General features: G+C 41.2%; 1 protein-coding gene across 12 annotated transcripts in view; it reads right to left on the reverse strand.

Moving 5' to 3' along the window:
* cdh23 (cadherin-related 23) overlaps positions 1-23,372 on the reverse strand; it is an 874,975-nt gene that overhangs the window by 828,016 nt on the left and 23,587 nt on the right. For all 12 annotated transcript variants that reach the window (XM_069885557.1, XM_069885556.1, XM_069885568.1 and 9 more), the window contains exon 3: positions 12,482-12,562. In XM_069885557.1, coding sequence (XP_069741658.1) covers positions 12,482-12,562 — 81 coding nt within the window. The remainder of the gene's footprint in view (positions 1-12,481; positions 12,563-23,372) is intronic.

Below are 23,372 nucleotides of genomic sequence, written 5' to 3' on the forward strand. Positions count from 1 at the left end.
ATCCCCGAGCAGTCCGTATTTTAGCACTTTTACTGTTTATTTTTACATGGTCGGTAGGAGAGAAGTTGAGAAGAAACCAAAACGTAGCTGCTTCTCTGGGAATGGGGGCCGATAAACTTTGAGCAGGGTCTTTGGAAGGGAGCGGGGTGGCCAGAGCCGGAAGAAACTTTGACAATGGCTGCTTTAGAATATGAGAACTGCACCCACTTCGGAAGCTTCCTCATTCAGATGTGGAATAGTCACCCCTGTGGCCCTTCTTAATTCTCTCCTCTCTCACCTACACTCTATGCCCTCAAGGTTAATGTCTCGCTCTTGAGATGGTTCACCACCTTTCTGCCACAAGTCCTCGACAGGCTCTGAAGCTGCAGTCTGCTGCAATCGCAATATGGAAAAAAAAAGTACAAAACTCCAGCAACAGACTCGGATAAAATCTTCAATTTGCAGTTTCAAGTACAAAATACACCCAGAAGCCACTTAAGCAATTCAGTTGCTGTTTGATATCCTCCAAAAGCTTCTTTTAAATTACCTCAGAACCAACTTCCAGCTATCCACAACCTTACAAAGCACCTGTACTGGATTATCTCAAGCTGGCTACAAAAGGAAGCTAGAGAACCATTTAGCTTTGGCTATTAAAAGAGTTAACCTCCTCCAAAGAATGAGCCAACAATTAAAATCTAATTCCCTTCATTTAGTGGTCAATTGACCCAATCTGATTTTTTGCCTGCAAGATTATAAACTCTAATCCCACACTTCAGTGACTTGAATAACAAATTTATTATTATTATTAATAACATTTTTATTACATGGAATTGTAAGATCCATTTCATCTTCCCCAATCACATCCCATCCAGCTTTCAATGTGAAGAAAATAATGCTTCATTGTCAAACCTCTTTAACACTGTTAAAACCAAGTCATGGGGCACAAACCTTGTGTCAACGCAGTTCATGCATGATCGGAAAAGGTGTATTTAAGGCAGGGATTGATAGGTTCTTAATGAGCCAGGGCACAGGACAAGATTATGGGGAGAAGGCCAGGCGCTGGGGCACAGTGGGAAAATGGATCAGCTCATGATTGAATGGGCGACCAGATTCGATGGGCTGGACAGCCGATTCCTGCTCCTATATCTTGTAGGAATCACAAAAGTTACAGAACACAGGCAGAAGCTGCAATGCAAGGACAAGCAAACGCTGGCTGGCAGTCAGCGAGGTCTTTGCAAAAGTAATCAGCACCACTTTTACAATGAGAAACTGAGAGCTCTGGTGGTTCTTAAATTGACAGCGTTGAAACTTTCAGTCCATCAAGCGCATGCTGACCCCCAAGCCCATGTGTCAAGCAATGCGAGCTTGTTGAACGTTGCCAAGGTGAATACAAAAAAGTACCAACTGCTTGTGCACATCTGAAGCATAAACCTGAATAAGTGGTGTTAAACACAAGAGATGAATAAAATTGTATTGAACTAACTGACATCTCACATTTATTGTACGTTTCATACTCCCTCGACATATCTGAATCTATCTCGGTTCATCAATTTGCTTATTTAAATCTACCTCCCATTTATGTCTTGATTTATGAACTCCTTTTTGAGCCTTATTTATACATCTAATTTATACATCTCTGAAATAAACTTCTCGTACTTAATAATAATTCGACTTTGGTCTCCACTGGCAATACTAAATCTTGACCAAAAATTTCACAAAAATCTCTTAATTTGATTTTAACAAAATTTTGTTCCAATATCTTAAACTTTTCCTTAATTCTACTAAAAGTAATAAATTTTCCAGTTTCAAAACAATCTTTAATTTTCTTAATACCATAATTTTGCCAATTTTTAAAAAAGTTGTTTTCCATAGAAAATGGAATAAGTCTATTTTGAAATAAAGGTGTTCTTCCAGACATTAAACCTCTTCCTGCAAACTCTTTATCAATTTTATTCCAAGGTTCAATTCAATGATTCAGCATGGCCGTTTCTCTATTTGCTATTAACAATCTTCCATTCCATTTTCAAATAAAATGTTGTGAATCTGTTTCTCCCATTCTATCAAGGTCTATATTCACCCATGCTGGAACATCATTTCACTCATAAATCTCAACTGTGTTGCTTGATAATAATTCATAAAATTGGGGAGCTGTAAACCTCCTAAATCATATTTCCACATCAATTTCTCCAAAGAAACCCAACATAGTGGTTAGCATAACGCTGTTACAGCACCAGCGATCAGAACCACTGTATGCAAGAAGTTTGTACGTTCTCTCCGTGTCTGCGTGGGTTTTCCCAGAGTGCTCCGGTTTCCTCCCATCTTTCAAAATGTACCGGGGTTGTAGGTCAATTGTATGGCATGAGCTTGTGGGCCAAAGGCCAACATGGCCTGCTTCCGCTCTGTAAATGGTTATATGGTTATATGGTTAAAAGAGCCTGCTACCATGCTAAGAAAATTTTATTTTAAAATGTTAAATTCAAACAGCCATTGAGCAGCTGTCACTTTTCATCATAGATCATCTTGCATGCTCCTATTTAAAGGGTGTACCCCTGCAGAAATTGCCTACGGCTTTGTAATGGGGACCACAGTTCCAAAACATACTCCACTGTGATTGGTTGCAGATAAATGCCAAGATGTTCTGCATAAATGTCGAGTGATACTTCATAGCAAATGTAGTGAGCAAGTTAAAATGGAAGAAAAGTGCTGAACAGTGGGGAGAGGCGTTGATGGAACTGGAATTCTTCACAATATTGAATCCGATATCTAGTCACCAGAACAGAGGTCCAATATAATAAGTCTCTCAGGAGCACCATGTGCAAATTGGAAAGGAATATTTGTGTTGCAACATCACAAGCTTTGTCCCAGTATCGAAGTTGTCCATGGCTGTATATAATAGTGTCATGACCAACATAACACAGCAGCCAATTTCTCCACACTAAGTTATGAAGACCAGTCGGGAGGTTAAGTTGAGGAGTCAAAAAGTCATGATGCAACTCTACAAATCTCTGGTGAGACCATACGTGGAATATGGAGTTTAAATCTGGTCACCTCATTATAGGAAGTTTATGAAAGCAACAGAGAGGCTGCAGATTTACCAGGATGTTCCCTTGACTGGAAATTAAGTCTTGTGAGGCAAGGTGAGCAGAGCTTGGATTTTTCTCTCTCTGAAGCAAAGATAGAAGAGGTAACTTAATAGAGATCTACAAGATTTGGAGAGGTTGTCAGTTCCTTTTCCCCAAGGCAGGAATAGCAAACATCAGAGGACATCTGTACCAAGTGAAGGGAGGAAAGTTTAGGGAGAGACAGCAGGGTTCTTTTTTTAAATAAAATGCCTTGCCAGGGGTGGTCATGGAGGCTGAAGCATTAGTAGCAATTAATAAACCCTTAGACACGCACATGGATGAAAGAAAAATAGAGGGTTATGAGGTTATTTTTAAAAAAAATAACGGTAGAAATATGCAGGTCGTCAAACATCGGGGGCCAAAGGGCATGTTCAAAGATCCGAGAAAAACTGCAGCAAAGTACGGATCATCTTTTTTTCATTATGTCAATAAATATTTTTAAGTTTGCCACAAATCTGGTGAGAACGCAATAACAATATCTAATTTGAAACATTCTCCCACAAGCAGAGAGAATTAACAGCATCAAGTTTTCCATATTTCATGGAGGTGGAATCACAGATCCATTCCACCGCCATCAAGGTCCAATAAGAAATACATACAATTTTTTTTTAAATAGCTTTCAGGTGCACGAGGGCCATGTGATAGTTTGGGATACTATCACCAATGTATATATTTACATATAGTAATAGTGATTGGCTGAGAGCCGTAGCCACGCCTACTGGCAGGTCATAAAGGGCTGTTCCTAACCAGACCCAGGTCAGTCTGGACTGGTCAACCGCGATGTACTACGCTCCAGTCTTTTGTTAATAAAAGCCTTGGTTTTGAGTCATTCGACATGCTATAGGTCAGTGATGAGAAAACGAAAGACCACCAAAATGAGTAAAAATGTGAACAAAGCAGAAACGGATGGACACTTAAGATATACAAATATTACTTCAAGCAGACACGAGAGTCTAAAGGATTTTACTGACGCAAGTTCTGCATTTATACTTGAAACCTGCAAAAAAATGCTCTTGTAATCATCCAGTCTTCAAGAATACAACTTGATCTTTGGTTTTTATTATATAAACATGGTGAATTACAGAATCACGAAAAAAATGACATGGAATCTCAGCAGCTGTAAAAACAAGTAAAAGGTGTGTTTGAAGGAACGCTTTCAAGAACACAGAAAGCTTTGAGAGAGACAGCCCCAAACATGGGCATCAGCGGTCAACGGAATAAATCCAGAGATGTGTGGAGAGGGAAAAAAACCCCAGCTGCAGACATGTAGGGACACAAGAGTTGTAAAGCCGGACAAGGTCACTGAGAAATGGGGTGGAATAAGAACATGGATTATTGTGTTCAGTTCGGGACACCTCGTTATAGGAGGATGTGGAAACAGTGGAGAGGGTGCAGAGGAGATTTACCAACATGAATCGGAAAATGAGTCTCATGAAGCAAGGTTAGCAGAGCTGGAACTTTTCTCTTTGGACCACAAAAGGATGAGGAGACTGAACAGAGATCTGCAGGATAATGGGAGTGGGCAGCCAGCGCCTATTTCCCAGGGCAGGAATAGCAAACACCAAAGGGGGTGTGCACCAAGTGAAGGGAGGGAGGTTTAGGGAAGACCTCAGGGGTAATTTTTTATTTTTAAATACAGAGAGTTGTGGGTGTCTGGAATGCCTTGACAGGGATGGGGTGGAGCCTGAAACATTAGGGGCATTTAAGAGACCCTTCGAGAGGCACATGGATGGAAGAAAAAATAGAGGGTTACAGGGTAGGGAGAGTTTTGTATTTTTTTTAAGGAATATATGGGTTGGCACAACATTGAGGGCTGAAAGGCCTATATTGTGCTGTCGTGTTCTATGTTCAAATGTAAATGGATTTATGAAATGAACCTCAAGAAAAGAAAATGTAACTAAAGTAGTCAGGGAAATTAAAACAAAATGAATTAGACATTAGTTTTGCCTTAAGGAATCAAATACATCAATAAAACAGCTCAACTGGACAAGGCATATTAATACTGTAGTGACAGGGATTTGGAGGTGTAATGTCCTGGAGCAAGTTCAGTAAAATCCCTGTTATACGGAATTGCAGAAAATAAATGGGTAAAAAAAATAAGCAAGATTAAACTGGCATGCCTCAGCGTCAGTTGGCCAATCATGCAACAGCCAGCCTCAAGCAACCAGAAAATTCGTCTACCATTTCCCATAGGTGCCAGATGCTGAATTCACTCCTGATCCCCTGAACATTTACACCATCTACAAGGTGAAATACCTTCTTCCTGTCTCAACAAGTGAAATTCTAACACCTCTCAGCAAGCTCATTTCCACCTCGGAAAAAGCAGCCGACTCGAATGGCAACACCCAAAACGTTCATTACTTTCACCAATCAGATAGTGTCCACAGTGCATATCATGGGAAATCGTACTACTCAGCCACTGAGACAGCACCTCCCTCAAGGGCTCATTCTCTTGCACTGAGAATGAGGACAGACAGTACATAGGAGATGTACCACTCATTCTCTTGCAAAATGCACCCCAGCCAGATTTGGGAATAGATCACAGTTCCTTCACTCTTGCCCAGGTCTGATGTTGGAAGACCCTTTGGGAATTCCTTCGCCAGTTGGCCCATCAGTTCAAAGGAGCTGGTACAATATGGGACATTGACCAAGTCCTGGCATTCTCGATACCCATGTCTCAAACAATGAAACAATCAAAGAGTCATCAATTATCAGGAAATGAAAGCAGCATTGAAATCCCTCTTGGTTTAAAAGAGATTGAAGATTCAGGTGAAATAAAAAATGCTTCCAATCCCCCGAGGGATTGATTATTCATGGTATGAGGCACGAGTAACGTGCCATCTACCACAGCATCTCCATAAACATGCAGTATCCATCTTAAATATCCTGAGCAACTTGAAGAGCACGGAACATAACCTCGACTCCATAACTGATCCGTTTAAATCCAAGAGCGAAATATAAAATTGGGATAAAATCCACAAACCATCTTGCGAATGAAAATTGGGTCATAAATGAGACAACATTGTGCCTAATATTCCAAGAGAGGAAATGAAAATACATCTGGTTAACTTCATCCTGCGTCAGTAACCAAAATGTTTCAAATAAAAGCTTCATTATCTTGCATTTTAAAACCCTGCGAACTCTGGGGCACTCGTATTTATGAAACAATATATCATATATTAGTTGTATATACGAATACTTGTCCTGCATAGGAATTGTTTGTCTGTATGTGTGCTAAGCCTGGTATTGGCCTACATGTTTTGCACCTCGGTCTGGAGAACGCTGTTTCGTCAGGTTGTACTTGTGCAATCAGGTGACAATAAAATCAACTTGAATGACATTTCAGGGATCTCTCAGGGCATGACTGTTATCCTCCAATAAACAATCCAAAATCAAGCCACAAAGGATACCATGGAGTAGCCACTCTCAACGGGGCCCTACCACCACCCCACCCCACCCCCCGGACAGCACAGCACATTTAACTAAAAGCCTTGTATTCTTTTCACCTCGTGCAATGCAAATATTTTAAATAGTTTTTTTTTAATGTAGTCAGTAATTACAGAAGAAACCAAAACTTGAATGCTTTACAAGGGAAGGGGGTCATAAACTTTGAGCAGAGTCTTAAGGGGACCATGGACAAAAAGAGGGTTGAGAATGGCTGCAAAAGAGGCCACACTTTGGTCCAGAAGCTCTGACAGCTCAGTGGTCTTGTAAACAAGGGTCACGAGTTTGGTGACTTTGATTTCCTCACGGTTAAAGAATTTCATGTATGTTACATTCTAAATGTAGTATTACGTGGCAATAATAGAACCTTTACTACAATTCCAAAACACGTTTCTTTGGCTTGGCTTCGCGGACGAAGATTTATGGAGGGGGTAAAAAGTCCACGTCAGCTGCAGGCTCGTTTGTGGCTGACCAGTCCGATGCGGGACAGGCAGACACGATTGCAGCGGTTGCAAGGGAAAATTGGTTGGTTGGGGTTGGGTGTTGGGTTTTTCCTCCTTTGCCTTTTGTCAGTGAGGTGGGCTCTGCGGTCTTCTTCAAAGGAGGCTGCTGCCCGCCAAACTGTGAGGCGCCAAGATGCACGGTTTGAGGCGTTATCAGCCCACTGGCGGTGGTCAATGTGGCAGGCACCAAGAGATTTCTTTAGGCAGTCCTTGTACCTTTTCTTTGGTGCACCTCTGTCACGGTGGCCAGTGGAGAGCTCGCCATATAATACGATCTTGGGAAGGCGATGGTCCTCCATTCTGGAGACGTGACCCATCCAGCGCAGCTGGATCTTCAGCAGCGTGGACTCGATGCTGTCGACCTCTGCCATCTCGAGTACCTCGACGTTAGGGGTGTGAGCGCTCCAATGGATGTTGAGGATGGAGCGGAGACAACGCTGGTGGAAGCGTTCTAGGAGCCGTAGGTGGTGCCGGTAGAGGACCCATGATTCGGAGCCGAACAGGAGTGTGGGTATGACAACGGCTCTGTATACGCTTATCTTTGTGAGGTTTTTCAGTTGGTTGTTTTTCCAGACTCTTTTGTGTAGTCTTCCAAAGGCGCTATTTGCCTTGGCGAGTCTGTTGTCTATCTCATTGTCGATCCTTGCATCTGATGAAATGGTGCAGCCGAGATAGGTAAACTGGTTGACCGTTTTGAGTTTTGTGTGCCCGATGGAGATGTGGGGGGGCTGGTAGTCATGGTGGGGAGCTGGCTGATGGAGGACCTCAGTTTTCTTCAGGCTGACTTCCAGGCCAAACATTTTGGCAGTTTCCGCAAAGCAGGACGTCAAGCGCTGAAGAGCTGGCTCTGAATGGGCAACTAAAGCGGCATCATCTGCAAAGAGTAGTTCACGGACAAGTTTCTCTTGTGTCTTGGTGTGAGCTTGCAGGCGCCTCAGATTCCAAAACACGTTTAGTGGGATGATAAACATCTTCATTTGTTTCCATGCACCCGACTTCATTTTATCCACACAATATATTTATTGGGCATGAAAACGCAAGATTAACCAACAGATGCTGGTCCTTCTGTGGTACAAATTTGATGATTGCTTATTGTAGAGATGCGGATAACTGTGGGCAAAACAGCCAGTTGCATGAATGAACGGGAACGAAGCACAATGCGGTTCAGGGAAGTTTACTGACATCCTTCCATGAAGTTCACTGAAACTCAAGACAATGTTTTCTCTTTCTTAAAAACAATCAGAGACAATTGTGTGAAAGATGGGACATGCCGATCAGCAAAATGTGGACAACCTGGGGGCGATACTACAGTTCACCAGAAATCAGAGCTTAGGATTCATGGCCCATTTCAGAAACATTTGTAAATTCCTGATTAACAAAAGATTACACTGAACATTAAGTCACATTATGTGGCCACCTGACACTTAAAAATTAATCATGGCTTTATGGCCATACACGAATACATAATTTAATACACAATCTACAAGACAAATTAATCAGTTATATTAGCCGAAGTATAAGGGGATTGCAAGGCACATTAGAGACATCCAAAACCACAGAGCTAATCCATTCTTTATAGTATTTATGTTTTACAGATTATGGATCCTGCAAATGCTTTCGATCTTGTATGGATCATCTCTGCACACACCTCACATACCAGGGAAGTAATCTTGTTTGGATGCAAAAGAACCTGCATTTTACAGAGTAAAATTCAGTCTACAAACATTGCACAGAACTGGCACTTTGCAGGTTAAATATTTCTAAATTACAATCTCTGTAGTAACATAGAAAATGTTGCAATCTCCATAAACTGGAGGGACCATTCATTCATCCTTCAAACCAGAAACTACTTGTGGAGCAAAGGATTTATTTGATGTGGGAAGGGCTTTGAACCAGTGCAGTAATTTTCTGGTGTTTATCCATGTGGCAACAACTCCATTTATTACTTCATCTTGTATTTCCAGCATGACAGCATTGGCTGTAAACACTGAAAATCAGAAATAAAAATAGAAAATGCTGGAAACACCCAGCAGGGAATGAAACAACTGAGAAATGGAAATGGTTAACATTTCAGATCAGAGGCCCTTCATCAGAACTGGGAAAGGGAGAAAACAAGTCAGGGAGTGATGGGAGAGCAACAAGAATACTTCCGATTCTGATTTTTTAAAAAATCAGTTTTGTATATCGAATTTCTGAAGCAAACACTGTAAACTGGAAGAGGCCAATGAGTTAGGCAGGGATACAGAACACATCCAGTAGATGAGGACAAACCTTTATCCCCAATCACATACTACCTTTAGTCTTCTTTCTTTGGCTTGGCTTCGCGGATGAAGATTTATGGAGGGGTAATGTCCACGTCAGCTGCAGGCTTGTTTGTGGCTGACAAGTCCGATGCGGGACAGGCAGACACGGTTGCAGGGGTTGCAAGGGAAAATTGGTTGGTTGGGGTTGGGTTTTTCCTCTTTTGTCAGTGAGGTGGGCTCTGCAGTCTTCTTCAAAGGAGGTTGCTGCCCGCCGAACTGTGAGGCGCCAAGATGCACGGTTGGAGGCGATATCAGCCCACTGGCGATGGTCAATGTGGCAGGCACCAAGAGATTTCTTTAGGCAATCCTTGTACCTCTTCTTTGGTGCACCTCTGTCTCGGTGGCCAGTGGAGAGCTCGCCATAGAACACGATCTTGGGACGGCGATGGTCCTCCATTCTGGAGACGTGACCTACCCAGCGCAGTTTGATCTTCAGCAGCGTGGATTCGTAATCCCTTACTAACCACAGAGCACCGATGCCATCAGTGCTCTGGTTCGTAAGGGATTACTTAAAGTCATATATGAGTGGGGGGAGAAAAGGAGACAGAAAAATTATCTAAAATTGGAAAAAGGGTGAGTGAAGAATGATGGCGAATTCAATACTGAGTGTTGAAGTGGCAATGCCCAAACAGACATTGTTCCTCAACTTTATGAAGCACCTCATGGTAACAGTGCAGAGACCAGAAACAGTGGCTGCTTCTTCTGCAAATGCGGGGTGATGTGTCGAGTGCCTCCAGCAATTTCTTCGTATTTCAGCTTCCCCACAAAATTGCACTGAAAGACCAACATTGAAGTTGGTTGGAAACCATATTAAAAAGAGGAGCAACCACGATGGGCAAAATGGCCAACTCCTGCTCCAAATTCTCATGTTCTAATCTGGACTCCCGAATCTATACAATTTTATATCTTGATTTAAATGGTTTTGACTGTATTCTGTATTCATGCAAGATAAATTTCACATAATGCCAGAGGTTACCATTATTGAATGTCCCTCACACTCACCTGTCCATACCTTCCTATGGACATCAACCAGAAATTCTGATTTGTTCTGTGAATTCTTTCCTCCAAATTATTTTACTTATCACAAAGAAGTTAAGTTCCCCAATACCATAATGCCAACCACAAAATAATATCTCACTATACCCTTCTAGTAGTTCAACTTCTGTTCTGGAACTCGATTCAGAGAAGAGTTCACGTTGGTAGACTCCCAAAATTTCATACACTATTTATTAAATATACTTTTTAAATATCATGCATTGAAATGTTTCTACTGTGTTACTTATCCAATCTTGTTACATATTTCAGAAGTTTCTTTCAGAAAGTTGTTGCCCAGATTAACTGATGATTCCCTCTGAATACAGTCATGTTATATGAAACTCCATGTGTTCTGTGAAATAGGACATTGTACGATTTGGATGTTGTGTGAACACCATATTATGAACTTAGTAAAGCTCGAATCTGTAATGGACCTATATTGACATTAATATTTTTGAAAGAAAATGTAACAGAGATAACGTTACAACTCTCAAGAAACATAGTACACGAGATTGGATACAGCTGCCTATATACACTGTTATATGGTCAATTTATTTGTGAATAGGGAAAGTCCACATTAAAATAACGTTCAAAAGTACAGTCCAGTACATGCATAATCCAGTAACATAGGCATTTATTTATGACTAACAAGGCATATGTATGATAGGTCATATGTGTACAGTACCATTATAAGCCTAGCAGTGCAATCGCTTTGTATCAAAGAATCATGAGATACGCATGCGGGAAGCTGTTGCGTTCACTATGCCTGGTTACTTCTGCTACATCCTATTCTCCAATCAAAATTTCTGAATATTTATAACCTTATGGGATCACGGACATTAATGCGTTGCCTGAATGGACATTATGCGGCGTATCTATTAGCTTACAAACTAATTTCTTGGAGTATTAACCTTGGTTCATATTTTTCCACCAAAAAATCATTTGCAATGCATTAAAAATTCATTTTTTATAACAGCATCAAAATAAAAATGAACAAATATCTACATGGTCTCCAACTGACTAACCTCCTCCTTATTACCAACCAGATGTTTGATCAGGAAACAGGTCTTTTGGAATTCACCATCTGGGATTTGATGTTGAATGATACTTGCTGTCGAGCAGATTTCAACAAACACATTAACCGCAAAATAAATTTGCTCTGGAAGGCCTCATTCTTTGCTTCAAAAGACAAGGCAGATGATGGAAATCTGAAGTAAAAACAAATGCTGGGAATACACCAGTTTTGACAGAAAACAACCCACCAGACATGAACTTTATTTCTCCTTCACAGATGCTGCTTGATCTACTGAGTTTTTAGAGCAATTTCTGTTTTTATTTCTTTGCTTGCTCTTATCAACAGGTTGTCAGAATCAAATTGCCAAACTTGAATATTTTAGAACGACTCAAATATGTGAGACTAGCAGTGGATAAAGGATACTGTTATTGGTTCTTTATAATTGCACTATGATCTCTGTCTCAATTTAATCTCATTTGTGGTCTAATCCTCACTACTTCAGTTCAAATTCCTCACCTTGTCAAGCTCCATAAGCACCATATATGGAATCATAAACCATGGAACAGGCCCCTTCAACTCAACGCGCTCATGTTGACCAAGTTCCCATTTGACTGCATTTGGTCTATATCCTTCTAACGTCTTCCTCCCCATATAGTTGTACCCCACTCTCTCCATTGACTGTAGGAGCAAGCATAACTTTCCAAATGTTAAGCCAAGAGGGCAAAGTCAAAAATAAATATATTCATAATCTATTTGTTCAATTTACAGAAATAGATCAGGTCTACATTAAAGTATTAACATTCGTCTGACAATCAGATCCAGGATACGAAGGTCTTTGCTCATCACTGCACACTGAATTTCTGACAGTAACAAAAATTTGTCTCAAGAGGATATGTCGACATTCCAGCCATTCACCCATATGTGGGGTGAAAAACACTGGCAGGGACCCCAGTCAGATGCTCCACTCACTTCCAACAAGAACCTCCACAGCCAACTGGAGAACAAACAGCATTTCAATTGTAATCCACTGAATCTCAACACAGTACGGAAATAAATAGGATTTTAAAACCAAATACTCACCAACAGAGACATTTTCGTATATTAAAATATATTGATCAAAGTAGTAATTCAAGAAATAAGGTAGCTGATTGTAGGCCAAACCTGTAAGGAAGCAAACAATAATGTGAATTATTAATAGGAGTGTTTCTTCTTCAGAGAGGGAGCGATCTCAATGAAGAGCTCAATTTTTGCAACTCATTTTGCTCCTGACAGGATTTACAATCCATCCAACACTCATGCCAGCATACCACATATAACAAGCTGACAAGCCTTTTAAGAGATCAGGCTGGAGCTCAACAGGTAGTGTTGATGTTCAATTCTGATCTTACCTGCTACCTTTGGATAGTTTACATGTTCTACATACATTTATATTGGAAGCTCTGCTTTCCTTCCAAGTACACATTGGTTCATAAGATAATTGGTTCCTTTAAATTTCATTCAGGTGGCTAGTAGGAGAACTAGGAATTAAATGTAGTAAAACCCCTAATATCCGGCTCAGTGAATTTTCCAGTTGTTTGAGATTGTGTGTTGTGTGATTGGTGAATGAACTACTGAGCAAAGAGGAGATTAGGGTTAGATTTTTTTTACATGTACTTATTTTCCACTTTTTTTGCTTGTAGGGCAGTACAATTGGCATTGCAGTTAGTGCAACGCTGTTACAGTGCCAGCGACCGGGTTTACACTGTGTAATATAAGGAGTTTGTACAGTCTCCCTAATGACTGCTTTGGTTTCAGGGGTATCGGGGGTTGTAGGTCAATTAAGTGTATTTGGGTGGCACAGCCTCATGAGTGGAAGGGGCTGGGTCCCGTGCTATATGTCTACATTTTTTAAAATTTAAAAATCTAAATTTTTTAAAGCTTGAGGCTGCCGGATGCTTGAATCCAGGTAACAGGAATAATAGGGATTTGACTCTAATGAGCAACTGCGAGAGACTGAGTTACAAAGAAATAAGAGGAGAAGGAATGTGATAGGATTCAATGGGCTGAGTAACCTCCCACATTGTAAACAAATATGAACGGAACGCTGTAAAAATGAGACCAGGCAAGATAAAGCATCAACATGCAATCTTCCAGCCCACAAGTCCATGCCACCCAAATACTCTAATTGACCAACAATCTTGGTACATTTTGGAGGGTGGAAAGAAATCCACGCACCTGGAGAAAACCCTCAAAGATACAGGGAGAACATACATACTCCTTAAAGATAGCACCAGATTCAAACCCAGGTCGCTGCCGCTGGTGTTCCACAAACCACTACTCTAAATGCGTTTTTCACAATACTGTATCTTGATAATGCAAAGAACGTTTAGTCAACCTAGTGGTTAAATTCAGACAGAGATCCCAACCATTGATGCAGAGATGAGTTCAAATCCTACCAGTGCAGCTGGGAAATTCAAAAATCAAGTCAATAAATAGACCTGGAATGCAGAGTCTTATTTACCACAATCCTATTAAATTGGGGAGGGAATCTCCAAGGAAAATCTGCTGTCCTTATCCAATTAGGCTCAAATATGGTCCCTGGAGTTAATTTTTAACTCCACTGTGTGACTGGGGACAATTAGGGGTGGAAAATGAACCAGTTTGATGACACGGCAGACAGAGAAGGTCTGTAACAGGTATGGCACCCCCTACCCCCACAAAGAGAGTTGTCGAATGGCAATTTGTGCCCTCCCCCCACCGCGGTTACCCTAATGCCACCAATTAGATCTTTTCTGATGCCAACTCTGCTTCCAGTCACTAGTTTGGTTACTAGACGATATTGTCCAAGACACAAGAAGAATATCCTTGTTCTGTTAGGTCTGTTTTTAATTCTTTGAAGTAACGTGGGCTTTGCAGGCTGAGCTATTACGAATCAGTTCTCTCCTTTCCTCCTATCCAAATAACTCCCTTTGGGCTCCTCCCTGGCCAGTCTTCAGACTTGATTCAAATCCATCTCTGCCCAAGGTGAGCCACTGCAGTTCAACCTGAAGATGGTACAAACTGTTGTCAGTGCATTAGTGAGCAAATGGGTGTGGATGGGGTGACTGTCAAGCGGGCTGCTGCGTCCTAGATGGTGTCGAGCATCCTGAGTGTCGTTGAACTTGGCCCTTCTGCATGAACACACAGAGATGACACAGTTAGCATAGCTGTTGGTGAAACACTTCACCAACAGTGTTCAGGACCGAGTTTCGAATCTGGCGCGGTCTGGAAGGAGTTTGTACTTTCTACCCATGTCTGAATCAGTTTCCTCTAGGTGCTTCGATTTTCACCCACCCTTCAAAACACACGACGGGTGTAGATCAATTGGGTCGCGCGGGCCAAAATGACCTGTCACCTTGCTGCATGACTAAATTAAAATTTAAATTAATAAAGGAATGAGCTTCAGTATAAAGACCACTTGAATTCAGCATCACAAGCATTCCACCAGTGAAGGGGGTGTATTTGTACATGGGCATGGAGGGGGCACCACATCATTCTTCAGGAATCCTCTCTGTTAGCCAATCCTCAGGCTTCAACCAGTGCAATAACCATATCTGATATATATAATTTTGTTGCTAAATTTCCAACTTTGTAAACTTAACTAGACCCCAAAACCTCTTCAACGAAAGGTTCTGGATCTTCCCAACATAAAAGTTCTGTTCAAATTCGAGTCTTTTTTTTTGCCGAACTGGGATAACATCAGACAGAGATAATGCAGAGAACCTGAAGCCATAAAAACCAAGTCAACACCTTGAGTCTAGGTCAATGGGCAGTACAATAACAGATCAGCTGCCTCACGGGTCCAGCCACACAGCTTAAATCCGGACCTTCGGTGTCAACAAGGTGCAGTTTGTACCTTCCCCCTGGGACCACAGATGTCTCTTGTGTGCAAGTGCATGGCAGAATCTGGGACGAGTTGATAGGAAGAAGCAAAAAACACTGGCTCAGCGCAGGATTCATGCTTGTTGGTGTTTGATAATAAGCACAGAAACAGTGTTTGGAGGATTCTCAAATAATTTTGAACAAGGCAAATCATCTCAATGCCAAGAGAAAGAATTTGGTGAACGCATCACCTGTATTTAAATTTAAAGCAGAAGACCTAGGACAAGTCATCAAATACATCACAATTTAGACAAAAATTTGCTCATAAAATTTTATTACATTGTGCAGTCTGCAGCCCACAAAAACAAACTATTCAGGGATCAGTAATGCAGAAAATAACTTTTGATCCTTGTCACCCAATGGAACACAGTTCATTGAACCATCACTCTATAATTACACTTCTCACTTGATTGAATACTAATGATTTTTCAAGCTATCAGACATCGTCCCTCAACAGTGAGCAAGTACACGAGACTCATGAAGGCTGCAGGTGTGGAATCTGGAGCCAAGGGCCTGAGGTGTTTCAAGATGCACTCACGAGTGTGTAGAAGGCACAATGTTTTGTCCTTTGGCAACAATAAGAGAGAGTCACAGAAGTGACTAAATTCTATTCATTCAGATTTATGCTTCAGATGTGGACAAGAAGTTGGTCCTTTCTTTGCATTCAACTTGGCAGTGTTGCACAATTAAACCTTTTCAGCTTGATTTGGGTAATTTATAAGAACAAATAATTGGAGTAAGATCCCACAGGATCCAATGTTATTTTTACTGGGAGATATTAAAGGGACTAAACCTATATTAAAACTGAACATGTATCTAGTAAAATTTGTACAAATTGCTTTGGCAAGAGCTAGAAAATGTATTGCTATAAATTGGAAGTCAGATATTGATTTGGGAATAGACAGATGGCATGCAGAAATTCAGAGTTGTATTCCACTTGAGAAAATTACTTACAATTTAAGAAATAAATATCATATTTTTGTGAAATAAGATGTTGGTATTAATATTTAAACGAATCTCGAACGTTCCATTTCTCCTATCGGTCTCTGTGAGCAAGTTGAAAAGTATTGGAAAGTGAAGTGCTCCTGTTGTGGTTTTCTTACCCTTTTAAAGTTTGTAGGGGGTTGGGGGAGGGGGATTGAGAAGAGGTTTTTCTTTCTTATTTATATATATCTAATTTATTTGGGTGATTAAAATATTATGATATGTTTGTTGTGGGTTTATATTAAATAAAATATAAAAACAATGTGAGAGTATTTTTCACTGCAGGATGGGTTGAATTGAGATCCACTTGATCAGTGACTGCAAGTCAACTGCTCTCTTACATCCTGCGATCAGATGACAGGAAATCCCAATAATTCACTCAGACTCTTACACCAGGGTGAACATCTCGAGCTGACCCCAGTCCCAGATAATTCACATTAGCCATGCTTGACCATTGAAAATTTGCTCCACCTTGCTCATTTCATTCAAGGGCTATCTAATTATTCAAAAAACAGTTAACAACTGGAGAACATATCAAGTTAATAACAGCACAGTTGACATAACAGTTAATAGTGCAACACTGTTACAGCACCAGCGATCGGGACCAAAGTTTGAATCCCACACTGTAAGGAGTTTGGACATTCTCCCCATGTCTACATGGATTTTCCCCAGGGGCTCCAGTTTCCTCCCACCCTTCAAAACATACCTGGAGTTGTGGTCAATCGGGTGTAATTGGGCAGCATGGGCTCGTGGACTAAAAGGGTCTGTTACTGTGCTGTATGTCTAAACTTAAAATTAAATTTTGAGATTTAAATATTAATTGCTCGGTTGAAGGAGTCTGGGGAAAGGAGGTCAGAAACGTTTATGGTAGACATTAATAACTTTTTTAAATTAAGGAATTAGAGAGAATTGGCGCACTGGAATCAAGATCAGCCATGCCAGATGAAATTGCCAGGCAGGCTTGAAGGAATCTCCGGACCCACTCCTGCTGATCTATTTTGCGTTCAAGATCAGTGACAGGAGAACCAGAGTTGAAGAGGAAAGACTTCTAACAAGGAATATTGGAATCCAGAACTCAAAATTTTAAACAGAGGTCTTCATCATGCAGGTAGTCAGAGTGGTGTGCAGATTAATGGCAGGTTCTCACAACGAATCAGTGACATTAGAGCAAACATTTGGGGTGGTCATAAATCAAAAGGTCCTGTTCCATGACGCAGCCTGAAATGGGACTTGAGGAATGGGGAAGGAACCCTCTCTGCTCCAGGAGGAAGCTGACTCCACTTTTTCCAACCTATTCAAAACCTCCATCATCCCACATCTGGCTGCAGCTGTTCCAGAGGATGAGTAATGAACTGCAGAAGAGGTTGGCATAATGTGAAGAGGGAGTGTTTGAAGATGGACATAGGTGGAATTCTGGAAGAGTTTTCCCCAGCTCTCTGCCTGATCCCCAGGCCACAACCAACACAATTGTGCCTTGTGGGATCTTGTTGTTGAATTTCCTACATTATAAACATGACTAGACCTCAAAACTTCAAGGTTCTGGGGTACTCCCACCATAAAATACAAGTTACTAACAGTTTCAGAACCTGAAACTACAAGGTCCAAGTCTATGAGCAGTGCAGTAACAGCTCAGCAGAACTGCTGCCTCACGGGTCCTGAGATACGGCTTCAATCTGGACTTGTGCTGTTAGGAATGTGCAACTTGCACATACACAGTGTGGGGGGGGGGGGGGGGGGGGACACAAGGGCTTTCCCCAACAATGTGCAGGGGTCGGTAGGTTCATTCATCACTGGAAATGTAGCTGGTGTGCAGATGAGTGGTGGAATCTATTCTTTTATTCCTAAATGGTCACACTAACCATCCGGCACTCTCATTTGTACAAAGATTTCAGGTTTACTGTCAGAGTACATACATGACATCACATACGACCCTGTGATTCCTTTTTTCCTGCAAAATTACCACTAATTGATAGTGCAAAAAAATAAACTGTACACAGCGTAAAACATGTAAGCAAAGAACTATAAACAGATTACAAATGTAAGCAAACTGACTGTGCAATACAAAAGGAAAATCACTAAAGTGCATGAGTCCTTAAATGAGTCCCTGATTGAGTTTGTTGTTGAGAAGTCTGATGGTGGAGGGGTGGCAGCTGTTCCTGAAACTGGTGGTGTGGGTCTTGTGGAACCGATACCTCTTTCCTGATGGTAGTAGTAAGAACGGAGCTTGTGCTGGGTGGTGTGGGTCTTTGATGATTGCTGTTGCCATCAAAGCAATATTTATTTATTTGCATAAACAAAATACTTGTCCTCCATACATATTGCTTGTCTGTATGTGTATTATGTCTGGTCTTGCACTGAGCACCAGAGAATGCTGTTTCTTCAGGCTGTACTTGTGGAATCAGGTGACAATAAATTTGACTAACGAGGCCCTACAAAACACTTTAATAAAATTAGATAAAATAATTAGCAAATATTTAAAGGAAAACTAACATGGGTCCAGTTGTATTAACAATGTTTTTTTTTAAATCTTCCAGAATTCGGGTTAGTGGATTAATACCCCAAAGTTGGAGGCAGAGATTCCACAATGTCTTGTTAATAAGTACATGTGTTTTTATATTAAAATCCAGAGGATAGTCTCATCAGGGCTAAATACCAATGGCATCAATTTGGATATTTTTATTGCTGAATTTAGAATACATTTGCTTGACTGTTGCTAATATTATTGATGTGGAAAGAGTCCATTTTTGGAGAAATAACATTTGAGTCACCTAAAGTCATTGGCTTGATGTGGAGTTGGAATCCTGGAGAAGATTGGGTCACCAGGGTAACAGTTTCAGATTACTGGACTGGCTCTCTTGACTGCAGGTGGATAAAATTTTTCAACACTTATTTCATGGCTACAATTTTAATCAAAGCAAATATATATCGCATCAAGAACTCTTGCACTCATGAGGCTGGGTATTGGTAGGAAGACTCGAAAGGGTGGGTTGGCTCGCAAGACCTTCGACAATATTAGACAATATGAATAAATCTGAGACTTTTTTTTTTAAAAAAAGACTCAATATGGTGTAAAAGTGAACTTTCATGAACTAGATCTTCTGCTGCCAGGTAGCGTTTTTAAAGAACAAAGCTTTTTTAAGATCGATCTGGTGGGGCCAGGACTCCTGACACCAGTTTTGTAAAAGATCAGCAGGCACTAGTGATGAATCTTTCAATTCACTTTGAAGTTACCTTCGCTTCAGTTGGTGCTGCGCACCTGGATAAATCAAACAAGGATAGGCATTCAGAGGGAGCCATCAAGGACATTTGTAAAGTAGCCACAATTCCTTTCTTTAATCCTTATGATCAGGGCCAGAGAGAAACAAACATGGTTCAGAAAAATCGGCCTGTTGCATAATTTTTAAAACAGATTCTCAGCACCTAAATGACAAGAAATGCAGTTTTACATTTTGCTGATTTATATTGTTGTCAATGTTGCTTGATTATATCCACTTGCTTTGCATCGTATTTATATGTTTTATGGACTTCATTTTTTGAGCGATTGCATTTTGCACCAGTCTAAAGGTCAGTATTTTTCAATAGCTGCATCGTTACATGGATTTGCATTCACTCTCCAGTTTTAGATTTTTTTTAAAATAGAAAGCACGTTTCAAGTTTAGCCTAACAAAGGAAAAAGCACCATGAGTATCTGGACTCCACTTCATTTCTGAGTCTTTCTCCAACCAGCACCCACTTAGACTTGTCTTTTTTATTTAACCACCTCAGTCACTAGCCAAATGCCTTGTCCTCCAGTTCGGGGCACACCTGAGTGGACAAACAAGAACTCCTACTGTCCTACCTACCATCAACTGAAACTTCAGCTGAGGGAATGAGGCTGGTCGAATTGGATACCATGTCGAGTCCCCCTCGTCTGGCACTGTGAGGCTTCACAAGAGGTGGAGATTAAATGGGAGCCCCTTTGAATAAGGCAATGTTAAGCCAAATGAATTCAACTTTGCTCTTGTTTTAAGAGATCGAACTGTGTTCCACAAAGGGCCTTCAACAAGAACCCCAGAGAAAGAAACTCCAGGCCTGATTGTTGAGAAATCCAATCCAAGATATCGCTCAGCATTGAACAAATAAGCAAGCCAACCACATCCTCGAACCAAAAACCAAATTAAAACTCTCCATCAGCTCAGATGCTGAAATTCTAAATCAAAAGCTTCTGGAAAATTTCACAAAACATCAGTTGACAGATGCTTTGGAAACATCAAATGAAGAGCCAATGTTCAGAGAAGCTGATTCAGTCATTCAGACCAAATTCCTCACTTCAGAACAAGGACACAATTATTGGCGTCAGCAAAAAACTTGCAAACAGAAAGGCAGAGGGTGGGGGGGGGGGGGGGGGAGAGAAGAAAAATATGAAATAGAAATTGATGGTTCTTTTAAGCATCGATCAATAAAATTTCAAAGGGGAGTTTTGTGAAGAAATTCTTCAAAATTCAAGGAGCAGAACCAGTTCCAGGTTGTCGAAGCTTCATAAGGCTCTGGTGAGACCTCATTTTGAAATACTGAGTGCAGTTTTGGGCTCTTCATTTAGGAGAGGTTGTACAGTTGTTGGAGAGGGTTCAAAGCAGTTTCACAAGGATGATTCCAGTAATGAAGGATCATCAGATGAGGAGAATTTGACAGCTTGAAGCTTGAATTCATTGGAATTTATGAGAATATGGTGGGGGAGGGGGAAGGAATCTCATTGAAAGACTTTGAATGTTGAAAGGCACGGACAGAGTGGGTGCAGAAAGGTTGTTTCCTATGCTGGGAGAGTCCAGGATGACACAGGCACAACGTCAAGATTGAAGGGTGTCCACTTAAAACAGAGACGAGTTGGAATTTCTTCAGCCAGAAGGTGGCAAATCTGTGCAATTTGGTTCCACAAGTGGTTGTGGAGGCCTGGTCATTGGTTGTATTGAAGACAGGTTCTTGATTATTCAGGGCATCAAAGGTTATGGGGAGTGGGGAAAATGGATCAACTTGTCATTAAATGGTGGGGCAAACACCATTTAGCCTATTTCTGCTCCTGTATCTTCACTCTTCAGTGTGATCACTGTTGTACTGCAGAAAGCATGGGATTTGAATCCCAGTCCTGGCGCTGCCATGGTATTCCACGAACCGCTACGTCAAATGTGCCACCCAAACTTACCTTCTCAAGTGAAGGGTATTATGGATCAGTGGACCTTGGGAGCTGGAAACGCTGCACCAGCTGTTGGGAGGATTAGATTCTGAGGGATGGCTAAGATGTTGAAACAAGAGACAGTTGTCAAGACAGTGTGGGTCGAGATTACAGTGACAGGAACTGGAAGAGTGAAAAACAACCCTGGGAGGCATATAAACACAGAGAAGGAACTATTAAAATTGAAACATCACTTCACCCTGACCCTAAAACAGATCACAATACAAAGATGAACGAAAAATATCATAAAATGCTGCAGATATCAAAATCATCTGGAACAATTTGCTGGAAATCCTCAGCACGTCATACTGTGTCCCTTGAAAGAATAATACAGATAATGTTTCACAACTCAAAACATTAACCCCATTTCTCTTCTAAACGGTGAGTGATTTCAGCAGCTTCTGTCGAGATGAATTGGGATTGATCAGGATTCCAGAGTCCTCTGGGATCCAGCAATGTAGCTACCCGATAAAGATGCATGACCAAGTTTTGGGCTTGAACTCTTTCTGCCAGCCCCTTCCTTCTCCACTCACAGAGCCATTCCCCCTTCCCCCACCCTGTTTGCTAGTGTGCCCTCCCTCCCCTACCCACTTATTACCTCCTGCCTGTGGGACCGTGTTCCTCCCCTACCCCTCCTTCAGGCACCTGCCTACAGTGGTTATGTGTCTTTGCTGCAATAAGTACATACACTGCGTGGCCAGCTAAGTCCCTCCAGCATTATGTTTTTACTTGTGGAACAACCCTCTCTTTGGGTTGCATGAGAGGGTCAACCCAGATTGTGCACTGAGATTGAACTGCAAAGATTAATGCAGATGGACATAAAATGATCAGTCTACATTTTAAAAAATAATGACAAGGAAGAGAATCTGCATTTTCTACCTGGTTTTATTTATGTGGCCAACTACCTGCAGCGTGAATTTGGAGGGTCATGTAGCCTCTCCATCTGCCACCTAGTCGGAAGTCACCACCTGTGCTAATTAGCAAATATTACTTCATGTGTGTAAGAGAGCGAGAGTAGGTGGTCACTGGTGTCAGAGAACGCTGTATCTGATGTAAATGCCTACATTGTTTTAGTCCCAATGTTGTTTCATGTTTTCCCCATTACGATCTCATTGTGTGTGCAATAAAGATCATCCTTTGTTTGTTTAGCTTGTGCCTGGATTTGTTTCTCTCTGAATCCACCAAACATCACTTGGTTACCTCCTGGTTTCAGGGGTAATTATAGAATAAATGCTGGCATTGTCAGTGACATCTGTTACACTGAGCCACAAGTGTATCATTCACCCATCACCTTGAGATTCATGAAACACTGACAGCACAGAAACAGGCCCTTCAGCCCATCTAATCAGCCTCATTCACCTGGCCCCAGACCACAAACCTCCATAGACGTACAGGGTGAACACCCCTTATCCGAATACCCAAAATCTGAAACTTTTTCGTCTGTGGTCCCACAAGATCATATGCAATGAGAGTTCAGAAATCCTGATCAGAGAACGAGACGTATTGGGTGTAAGCAGTGCATTATTGAGTGTAGATTTTTCAGTGTGTGTCTATTTCAGTTAACTTGTGCATATGTAAATATTTCTATTGTAAATGCATGTATCTTTAAGTCTGAGTGAACAAGTGCATTTTTTAAATGGTGTTCCAAAATCTGAAACACTTCTGGTCCCAGGCATTTCAGTGTGTCTATCCAAATTTTTCTTAATGTCAGAATTGAACCCACATTCACCACTTCTGCTGGACACACAAATTCTCACCATTCGCCAGAAAGGCTCAACAGTGACTACAATTCCTTAGAAGGCTAAGGCAGGCAAGGCTACCAGCCACCATCCTGTCAACTTTCAACAGGAGCTCTATTGAGTGTCCTGGCCGGATGCA

The sequence above is a fragment of the Narcine bancroftii genome, chromosome 6, assembly GCF_036971445.1.
Source record: "Narcine bancroftii isolate sNarBan1 chromosome 6, sNarBan1.hap1, whole genome shotgun sequence".
NCBI classification, from domain to species: Eukaryota; Metazoa; Chordata; class Chondrichthyes; order Torpediniformes; family Narcinidae; genus Narcine; species Narcine bancroftii.